At 47.5% G+C, this 10890-nt stretch overlaps 2 protein-coding genes across 2 annotated transcripts; both read right to left on the bottom strand.

Moving 5' to 3' along the window:
- Positions 1–1669: 1669 nt before the first annotated feature.
- LOC100415825 (serpin-Z7) lies at positions 1670–4350 on the bottom strand. Its single transcript, XM_044587455.1, has 2 exons — positions 3852–4350; positions 1670–2564 (listed from the first exon to the last, which is right to left on the bottom strand). The coding sequence occupies exons 1-2, from the start codon at positions 4269–4271 to the stop codon at positions 1791–1793; spliced, it is 1194 nt and encodes a 397-aa protein (XP_044443390.1). The 5' UTR covers positions 4272–4350; the 3' UTR covers positions 1670–1790.
- Positions 4351–7873: 3523 nt separating this feature from the next.
- Positions 7874–10078, bottom strand: LOC123168470 (galactoside 2-alpha-L-fucosyltransferase). Its single transcript, XM_044586356.1, has 2 exons — positions 9750–10078; positions 7874–9470 (listed from the first exon to the last, which is right to left on the bottom strand). Exons 1-2 carry the CDS (start codon positions 10030–10032, stop codon positions 8020–8022), a joined length of 1734 nt encoding a protein of 577 aa, XP_044442291.1. The 5' UTR covers positions 10033–10078; the 3' UTR covers positions 7874–8019.
- Positions 10079–10890: the final 812 nt, after the last annotated feature.

The following is a 10890-nucleotide window of genomic DNA, read 5'->3' as shown; positions in this document are numbered from 1 at the left end:
TTGACAAACCTCGGTCCATTCCGAGAACGTTTAACACCCGCTCACGAAAAGAGACAAGAGGGGGTGCGCCGGTGCATGTGGGAGTGTCGTGCAAAACGGACAACGGGGAAAATGCTCGGATGCATGAGACGAACACGTATGCCAAATGAGATGCACATGATGACATGATATGAGATGCATGACATGAACGAAAATGCAAAACGAAAGACAAAACCCGACCACGACGGGAATATCATAACACATAGTCGAAAATGGCAAGAGTTGGAGTTACAAATATGGAAAGTTACATCCGGGGTGTTACAGAATGCGTCCTGTTCAACGGGAGCCAACTGGCTTAGACGAAATAGCCGAAACGGGGTCTGGCGTACCATGGTACGGAGGAAACGGCCTTCTGTTCGACCGGCTACGGTCGAAATGGGGGTCCTGTTCACCGGGAGGGGTATAGTGTACTGAAAAATGGAGGAAACAGACTTGTGTTGGAGCGCTATGGTCAAAACGGGGGTCCTGTTAATCGGGAGGGGTGTGGCGTACCACAAAACGGAGGAAACAGACTTATGTTGGAGCGCTACGGTTGAAACGAGGGTCCTATTCATCGGAGGGGTGTGGCGTACCGCAAAACGGGACTCCACGGGCTACTGTTCACCCATCGTCGACTTCCTTCAGCCTCCACCTGCACTGTTCATCCACCGCGTCTTTCCTCCTGCCTCCACCAGCTACTGTTCATCCACGGGCTATTATTCATCCAGCCATCCACCGGCTACTGGTCATCCAGTCCTCCATCGACTACTGTTCAACTAGCCCTCCACGGGGTCCTGTTCATCCACCCCCAATCAACTCGGCTGTGGCGGCCTCCTCTCGAGGTCCTGTTCATCCAGCGACAACGGCCTACTACTACTACCACGGGGTCCTGTTCATCCAACCTCCATTGGGAACTATTCATCCAACCCCAACCATGTATGTCTCTACTCGTTCAATCAACCCCCACGTTCACTGTTCATCCAGAGACAGTAGGTTCCATTGGCTTCAGTTAGCAGCAGTAGCGAAGGAATCCCTCGATCGGGTTCAGTTAACAGCCAAGGATCGATTGATCGCTCGGGTTCAGTAACGTAGCTAGTGCAATCGGTCAGGTTCAGTAAGCGAACGCCTCTCTCGGGTTCAGTTAGAGCCCAATGCCTTGCACACACGTGCGTACGTGTACGAGAGAAACGCGCAATCCCTCCGTGCATCGCTCGGCCCCGACCACCCACCGTAACCGAGAACTCATCGAAATTTTCCTCGCCCTCGCTTCTACCCTAATTTTTTCCATCATGGACGGCCCAAAGAATGTCCTGCAGGTGCGTCGCCCGCCCGCCCAGGACAAAAAGCCCATTTTCTGTCAAAGAAGTAGGAGCCCACCACATCTATGATGATACCAGATTTTGTCACAATTTATCGTCATAGAAGTGTCATAAGCATGACAGAAAAAAAATTCGTTCGGCCCAAAATGTCACGGATGTGTCTTTTTTTGTAGTGCCAGATTGATATTAAATTATGTGAAGACCATTTCATACTTAGTTAAGAAGCATTTCATCAGGATGCTTAACTAATTTATTAAGTAACTCAAAGCACAAGGCTCCACAACAATCCTTGATTACCACCCTTCTGCAAACCTCGCACAACAAGCAAGACATTCTGAAAATCAGAACCATTTATTGGATTGATTGCACAAGCAACCTTATTGGATGTTGAAACCCTTCCCTTACATGTAATAGTTGAGGCAACTGCCAACACACATATTTAGGGCAAACATATTATGAAGACACGAGGGGATTGGCCACATGACCGATGAAGAGAACCACACCAGTGACGTCTTCTCGGATAAGGAAGAGGAAAGGGTGATCTGCAACGAAGTCCATCACAATGGGCATCTGTTGTTGTTCGATCGCTACACTAGTTGCTGCTGCAGCCTCAGTTCCTTGTTCATTCACTTCGACAAATGACTTGTGGAAAACAGATGAGAGGAATAGGTCCACCTGAGAATTCACCATCTCTGACAGGTTTGCCTCCCTGCTAAATGGCAACTGAAGACCCAAACTCTTGAGCAAATTGGTTGCTTCAAATCCAAATGATATCTTGAACTTTGGAAGCATGAACTGATCAACTACAACTTTCTCCGTTGGTATATGCTTCTCGATGAACTCTGATTCAGTGCTCAACCTTTTGGCCAAGGTCCAGAGATCATCACGTCTTTCAGGAAGAAGAATGTACATGGAGAATTGCCTATTGTCTCCACCTTTCTGATATGGAAGCTTAAGTACCTTCAAGCCGTCGGAAGATGAAATGTATTGCTTATTTGTACTGGACATGAATGGTGTTTGAACAGTGTTCCCATTTAAAAGGTGGAACTTGTCGTATTTTGTCTTAGATTCGTCAAATTTCTCAGTCCAAAGTCCCTTGAAATAAAGGGCATTACCAAGAACCAGTCTAGTGGTGTAGTCAATAGACCCTTCAGGGAGGATCTCTCTGATGAGACCTGTTGTCACATTCTCTACCCATGAGTTCACTTGACTAGCAATTTCAGGAGCCTGGACCATGGCAAAATACATCAGCACTTGGCAAAACAAAATCAGAATAATATCTATTTGCAGTTTCTAGAATGATAGAAACCTAGAAAGTATAAGATTGTGCAATAAAATAGGTTAAACTGTACATACTGTTGTGCCACCATGACCAAAGTTTTGACTAACCAGATGCTATTTCCTTTTCAAACAAAATTTACAAGAACAAAAGGTAACAATGGCACAGAGAATCAAAGACGGTGTACCAGCATCTTTTATACATAATTTCTATGTAAAAAGGTCACATACGCAGTTGATGACAGAAACAATATTAACGGGTAGATGGTCATAACATCTACAATTTCCTTTGTAGTACTACTACTGATCTTTCCATGATTATAACTGATTGTTGATTTATTTCGTATATTTTCTAAGAGACGAGAGAATCCCATGATGGCAACGAAAACCACGTAAGAAACATGGCACAACTTTTCACCATGAGGAGTCTGGCAACACACCCTATTTGAAAAAGGGTTGCATATTCAAATATACAAAAAGGCCGTAGCCATTCCTAATGATCCGATAAAGTACCTAGCAGTAAAATATTGAAAAAAACCTAAAGAAGGTAAAATATCAAAAAAAATGTGGACAACAGGTAAAATATCAATTGTATACTAAAAGCACAATACAAGTGAAAACAAGAGATTGCTTAATTATATATTTTAAAAATGAAAGTAGAACATCCGACCATTCATTTAGTTGACCATTTGATTATTATTGGATCGCAAAATTTTAAATCATTACAATTGTAAATAAGCATACATATGTACCTAATTAAACAAATCGTGATCATTAGAACTTCATAATTGTACCTAAATATATAATGATCGATAGATCTTCATAACTGTACCTACACAGATCACGACCTTAGATCATCTCGTGATTATGCCTAAATATATCACCGCCATTATATTCATAATTATACCTAAAATGTCATGATAGTTAGACCTTCATAATTGTACTTAATAGTAGGTCAAGACCATTAGATCTTCATAATTATACCTAAACGTATCATCACTGCTGGATCGTCATAATTGTATCTAATTAAGTAAATGTTCGAAAAAGCATTTGCATGGAAACCAGTAAATTAAAGATCTAGAGTGGTGAAAAGATTTAGCAGAATGTCAAAGGATACCCATCTCTACATTACTATATCAGAACAAAACTACCGCTTTCAGGGTAACAACGACATATAGACATGTAGAAAGAAAAGTATCACTTTTTGAACTAGCAGTACAAAGGAAGGTGATCAACCTTATTCTGGAAGTCCACGGATTGGACCTCAGACTTATAGTTGCACACGGCGAGCTCCTGGAAGGAAGGCTTGAGCGAGAGCGACGCGTCTACAAAAACGCCGTTGGCGAAGGCGACGCGCGGGTCGCCGGTGATGGACGCATCGGCAAGCACTAACTGTACCACCTGCTCGGCGAGCGAGTGGAGTCCCTCGGGCCCGCCTGCATTCTCGTTCCCAAGTATGGCTACGAGCTGGTCGCGGGTGGTGCCGCCAGCGCCGGCAGTAATGAGGCTGAGCGCGACATGGAGTGAGACCGGGGAGAAGGCGACGTTGCCGGTAGCAGATTCGGGGTCGGATGAGATGGCGGAGGCGAGGCGGAGGGCGAATCGGGTCTGGTGCGCGACCGAGAGGCAGACATCGGTGGCAAGGGTGGTTGCCATGGCCGGGGTGGTGGTTCGTCGGACTTGTGGTAGACTCGAGAAGAGAGGAAATGAACAGGCAGTACAGTTTGCATGGGTGTTATGTAGTTAGCACTACTATTTAACAGGTGCCTGAAGAAAGTGTACACGGCTTTTTATCTTTGGAAACATCTGCGGATGGCACAAGAAATCGAAATAAAGTGGTTTTATTTGCTTAGTTCAATTAGGCATTGTCGTGTCATTTGGTTCTATCATACCTGAAGCCAAGCGTTCCGCTTTGGGTGTGATATATCCGCACTTCTGAATTCTCTAGAACATCGGATTTATGTGGACATTGCTACACGACTGGTGACCTTTTAGGTGTTTGTTTTGGAAGCATCGTGTTTTCTACAGGTTGGGATTGCGATGCCAATGTGTAAAGTTTAAAGTAGGATAGAAGATGGAGAGTGGTTTTTCTATACCCAGGGTTGGTGCACCCACACTGCACCCATTATCTAGCCCATCCATGTTTGCTGCTTTCCTCGAGATACATTTCAAGAACTGAGATTAAAGCAGTGCGTGAATAGTAATTTAGGCAGGAGACATAGGAACAGAATAGGGTACTGTTCACCGCACAACCTGACAAATGCATGCACATCTCTCTCCCCTCACGCCACTTTCTGTCACATGCATGTACAGTTCCTCTCTCAGCTCCTCTCTCTCTCTCTTCTCACGTCACCTCTCTCTTAAAAAGTTTACTACTAAATATGAGTACCAAAAGTTTGACTTTCTTTGACAAATAGAAAGGGAGAGGAAAAGCTTTTGATAGAAAACTGTAGTTTTTCGTAGTTTTAAAGAGTTGAGAGAGCTGGTGAGATAATTTTTAATGAGAGAGAGAGCATTCATGTACACCATGCGAGTGGAAAAGTGAGCATGCATGCTGTGCATGTGAGAGAGCATTTTTTAGAACATGTCAGAGAGCTTGAGAGACAGAGGGCGTGAGGAAAGAGAGTGTGAGAGAGATTGAGCACGCATGTGATAGGTCCCACACTTTGTGCAGGCCTACTAGTACATAGCTGTGCTACTGCTAATCACCTGGCACACCTTCAGACAGTTCGGCCCGCAGTACGAATCTCACGGCAAATGAACGCTATGGATAAGGGGGTGCAGCGAACGTGGGTACAGATATGCACGATATTGCATGACAGAACATAAGGGGGATTTGCATGACAGAACATAAGTGGGATTTATGTGGAGATTACTACACGTCTCGTGACATTTTAGCTGTTTGTTTCAAAAGTATGGTGTTTCCTAATATCACAAAACTAATTAGTAGTACTAAATTCCAAGGTTGAGATTACGATGCCAACCTGTAAAGTTTCAACTAGCGTGAAAGATTTGCAGGATATATTTCATGACAGAGCATAGTGGATTTACATCACTGCCGTGGGGTGTGGACTTAGCTTAGCTGGTGGTCCAATTAAAGTGTTAAAATCCAAAGCAGAATATGGTTCCATTCTCCAACTTCTCTAGAGGATAACCATCTATGTTTTCCATATGACTGGCCCTAGTTCCCTTCAACCTTGCCTTTGGAGGAGATAGGGGCTTCCTCATGCTCAAGAAATTTAAGGAGGGTGTGGGGGTGGGGGGCAATAATTAAATTAGATAATTTCAGGGATCTACTGTACGTCTTAAGTCCAAAATAAATATAAATGATATCACTGATTAATGTGAATGCGTAAACAATGGAGTGAGGAAACTAAGCTTTGACAATAATATGGTGGTTAGGGTGAGAACAGTTGCTCAATGGTAGGAGTCAGATGGGTGGGCTTCACCCAACTAATGTTGACGCTCTCGAAGGGAAGTGGCATGGGAGCAACAACGAGGAGGTGAGTCAGGGTTGGGTATCTGATGTGTACCAGAACTGGCGGCGACCGCAATTGTGGCATTGCCCTGCTCAGAAACCATGATATGATCAGAGTCTATATTGATCATACGATAAGGTGATAGAAAAACTTAGTGTGCATAGATGGGCGGCAACACAAGCAATGATTTATTCCCCCTCATTGTAGAATAACATATAGAGTACAATGTGTAAGAACATTTTAGATATTCGATGTGACCCAAGGTTTTGGTTACCGAATGAGGCAATTTTACCGAGGGTGACTGATAAACGTGGTTACCACGGTTACCGGGAAATACCGAGAAATACCGAGAATATTTCGAACGAATTTTATAGTTGAATTTTGAATTCAAATAAATGAATGAACGAACATTCAAACCAAAGACCTGTCAAAACAGGAACTAGGTTGCTATGAAGACGTCAGAATCAACTCTCCTTGCATTAATTAGATCCTAGGCACTTTACTACAAATCGAGCGTTAAAATTCAAAATTTTCAAAAATAATGGTATTTTTTGCTCGGTATGTGGATTTACCGAGGGGCACGGAAATACGCGGTAACCATGGGAAATCTTGAAATTTCGACTGGTAACCAAAACCTTGATGTGACCCACATAATTTACCAAAATCACTCTCATAAAATGACGCCTAGCATGATGATTACTAGAAATAAAATAACTAGAATTATGGGTTCAAATACCCTCTTCTCCCTCTCCCTCTCCCTCTCTCTCTCCTTCAAATTAAATAAATTATATTTTTAATATTTCAATAAATGGAGTTATGTCATTTATATTTTTAATATGTCACATGCAAGGAAGGAACAAAACAGAAACAATCCATGTGAAAAAAGCTTGCCCATTCTTTAGAATTGTAGTTATGTCATTGATTTGAAATAAATTATGAAACGAATCCATTACATCTACCATAATTCTTGCCTTTTCTCAAGAGAAAATGAATCGCTAAAGCACATCTAACACCATGTGCCGACTCCCAATCGAGAACTAATATCTTCATACAAGAATTTGGAAACATTATATGCAAAGAAAAGTTCAATTAACCATGCACTCAAATGTGGCAAATATTTTTTTAAGCTTCAAATAGTAGGAGAGGCTCCTCCTGTGCTATATTAAAACACAAGATATGGTTACAATATATACACTAGATCATCGAGATGGCGCGGGTTGCCGCGACCGTCCATTTTGGCGATAGAATGTACTGGTAGTAATTTGCAACGAGGCCTGTCATACACGAGCGTGATGCATACATGATCAACTATATATTCAACTTATAATGTCCCGAGAATTTGGTAGTGCTTCTAGTAAAATAATGTTGCAAGATAACATCTCGTGTGTGGATGGAACTACTCGCAACAGGCAAAGTATGTGATACGCCAGCATACCTAGTGGTTCAACAAAATCCGCGGGTCAGTGATCGTCTCCTTTTTTCCCCTAGGGCGAGTCGAGCCGCTATAATGCATGTATTTTTTTGTGATATGAAAGGGCATCTGTACAAAAATGTACAAAAATGAAGGGACATGCCTCTCCCGCCGCGCCAGGGGCTTTTTTGTGAGCGAGAAAATATCTAGGGGCTTTTAACAAGAACCCACACGCCCCGTCTCCACCTTCCGGGCGCTGATTGCGGCCCCATGACACGTTGGCACACCTAGTCAGCGTCGGAGGTTTATGCAACAACGATTTGCATCGCTAAGGCAAGTTTCCGAACCACTTATTTGTAGGCTACAAGTTTAGCACTAAAGTGATCAAAGTTTTAGCACCAATGGGCAATTACCTCTTTTATATCGAGGGGGTAATGACATGCCTAATTGCGTACGGAGTAAGATCTTCATTGTCAATTTGTGATCCGAGTGTTTTTCATTTTACATGGCCCATTCAGTTAAGTACTATTTCGGCCGGGTGAACAAGTTTCAGCCCCCAGCTCATGTCTTCGCAGTGCCGGACATGCGGCACAAGCTTTCCGGTATCGGCGCCGCGCCTGGCCCTGCAGTCGTAGAAGGGAGGCCCGTGCAAGCACGGCTCCATGGAGGCGGCCCGGCGACACGGCGGGTCGGGCGTGGTGAGGTTCTCGGGCTTGAACATGATCCACGGGGTGAGGCCGCCGAGGCCGTGGCCGACGTAGCCGAACGTGGACCAGCCGCTGGTGACGACCGCGTCGGTCATGCTGAGCAGGTACATCTCGGCCAGCGCCTTCATGTCGTGCGTGGCCTCGCCGATGAGCTGGTGCTCCTCGTGGCTGGGCTGGTGCACGCTCACGACCTCGCCTGCGGCCGTGGCCGACTGCCAGTACCTCCCCCGGATGCTCTCGAAGTACCATGAGCTCAGGCCGGTCATCAGGACGGCCTTGGACCGCGCGCCGGCGGTCGAGGCCGGCGGGCCAGGGTCCTGCGCCACCACCTCGGGCAGCAGATGCTCCTGCGAGGTGCACGCGAGGATCTGGTCCAGGACGTGCTTGAACGGCGTGTCGCCGTCGAACACCCTCACCTGGATGCCCAGCCGTTCGTCCGAATTTTTCAGGTACGAATCGTAGAACCTGGTGATGAGTCCCCACACTTTGTTCGTCGGGTGGAAGAGGTAGCGCGCCAGGAGGTAGAACACCGAGTCCTTCCGCGGGAACAGCTTGTCGAGCTCCTCCTGGTACGCCGGGTTCAGGAAGAGCGCCGGCACGAAGTAGCCGTCCGTCCTCATCACCAGCCACGGCGCACGGTGGAGGAACTCCCGGTGGTCGTCGCAGTAGAAGAGCTTGTCATGGTAGGTGCAGGCGTGGTCGAGGTCGACGAAGACGTAGGGGAGCTCGGACACGGACGCGGCCCGGCCGTACTCCCGCACCAGGTTCCGGTAGCTCTCCGGCACCTCGCCGGTCAGGTTCTCCAGGTCCCTGAGCGGGAAGTCCGGTGGCAGCAGCCACGACGTCTCCTGGAACGGCTCGCAGAAGAGGTCGGGCAGCGAGGTCCCTCTGTGGACCAGCAGCACGCGGTCGGTGAGCATGGCGTAGAGGAACGCCGAGGCCATGGCCAGTATCCGGTTCCCTAGGCCCCGGTAAGGCACCAGCACGAGGTACTTGCAATCGTCGTCGTCCTCAGCATGGGTTGTGCCAGTGCCGTTTCGTCGGGGCTCCAGCCGCTCCGCCGCTCGCCGGTATGTCTCGGTGCCCGGGCCGCACCGCCTCTGCAGCGCCTCCTGCTCCCGCAGCCGCTTCACGAGGTGTGTCGACGGCGAGCGCGCCAGCTTCTTGAGGTGGGAGGTGGACTGGTACCGGCTGATGCACGATTGTTCGTCGAACCAGGGGACAAGCAGGCCTCCGAGGAGCCCGTCCTGATTGGATTCTGCAAGGCAACACGTGAGAGAAATCAGCGCCTCTTCTCCCCAATTTGGCATCGTGTAACGCATATCTCCTACGTTAAACACCAGCGCGAGATGCGCAATGTCTGTCATGAGTTTCATGGCAATCAGCAATCGATTGGCCTTTGGTGTTCAATGCAAGTTCTTCTCGCCGTGAAATAGATTTGTCCGGAAACATGGCACATGCAAGATTAAACGCGCCATGACGAGACGGCGGAGGAAGATAAAGAGAGCGGCGCATTTATCGGCTCGGCGGTTCCTACCTCGGCGGTCGTACGTCGTCCTTGCCGTCGCCGCGGATGTCCAGCCGGACGCGAGCGGCAACGGCCTGTCTCGCCGGCTAACCATGATCGCCAGGAACGGCAGCGCGACGAGGCAAACCGCAAGCGACGAGATCCACTTCCTCGCGATCCATGGCTTTCCTTCGTCCTCCTCCTCGGTCTCCCCGTCGGCGCGGTGACCGGCCGTCTCCACGGCGACCGAGCAATTCTGCGGCGGCCGCTTGATTATGCCATTGCCAATGCCAGCACCGCCCTCCAAGGCCATTGCTACCTGGTGGATCGTGCGTTTTTCCCGGGCTCACGGATCTCATCCTGACAGATGCTAGGAATTAGGAAAGGCTCCACTATTTGGAAAGGGGCTAAAAAGGAAAAATATCCGCTGTAAAAATGGAATTTTATATTATCAATAAAGGGAAGTAATCGTGCAGCGTTACGGTTGCCTATTGTTTGTTGCCTTTCGCACTTCCTCCGGCCTACAAAATGTTGAAATGATCCTTTATGTTCTACTAGCACATATGCCCGTGCGTTGTAACGGGAGTAAAAGTTTTATATGCATTCAAATTTAATGAATACGATGAAGCTAAATTCCTGCTGACTGTAAATTCGCAACAGATCCGCACGCATCCGATGTCGTCCGTTTTAGATCTAACGGTTCGCAGCGTCTCAGCGCGAGTTGCCGTTTCCTTCCCATAGCCTTACTGTGTCTGCGTCGATGACAAGTGGGGCCGATCGAACCACCCCTCTCGCCCAATGCGCGCATGAACTCCACTCCCCCATCCTCATCGCCCGCATTACTTCTCCCCCTTTCGTGCATTGCGGTTGGCATTCGACGCTGTCCCCTCTCCCCTTCCTCATCTCTCCATTGTCCGCAAGTTCTCCTGGGGGCGGCGCGGTCAGCCTCCCGGCGGCGGCGGCTGATACGGAGGTGAGGGACGCATTTCCCCGTGCCCTCTGTTTTCCCTGTTGCTTATCCCATTCGTCCCACCGCGGATTTATCCGTTTCCCCTTCGAATCTGCGCGGGTTGTTGATGATATTAGGGTCGATTAGGTCATCCGTATAGTCTACGTGTAGAAGCATGCTCGGATTTTGGTTCAATCCGTGTGGATTTGGTCAACGGGTGGG

The sequence above is a fragment of the Triticum aestivum genome, chromosome 7D (genome assembly GCF_018294505.1).
Source record: "Triticum aestivum cultivar Chinese Spring chromosome 7D, IWGSC CS RefSeq v2.1, whole genome shotgun sequence".
NCBI classification, from domain to species: domain Eukaryota; kingdom Viridiplantae; phylum Streptophyta; class Magnoliopsida; order Poales; family Poaceae; genus Triticum; species Triticum aestivum.
The sequence above is the reverse complement of the archived record's forward strand: the minus strand, read 5'-3'. Positions and strand labels throughout refer to the sequence as shown.

What these genes read in the sequence shown, in the direction of transcription:
- LOC100415825 (XM_044587455.1), bottom strand. Translation starts at nt 4,271, where the DNA reads ATGGCAACCACCCTTGCCACCGATGTCTGCCTCTCGGTCGCGCACCAG. An exon ending in CCGTGGACTTCCAGAATAAG is followed by an intron (nt 2,565 to 3,851) that starts GTTGATCACCTT and finishes GCCATGGTCCAG; the next exon opens with GCTCCTGAAATTGCTAGTCA.
- LOC123168470 (XM_044586356.1), bottom strand. Translation starts at nt 10,032, where the DNA reads ATGGCCTTGGAGGGCGGTGCTGGCATTGGCAATGGCATAATCAAGCGG. An exon ending in GACGACGTACGACCGCCGAG is followed by an intron (nt 9,471 to 9,749) that starts GTAGGAACCGCC and finishes GTTGCCTTGCAG; the next exon opens with AATCCAATCAGGACGGGCTC.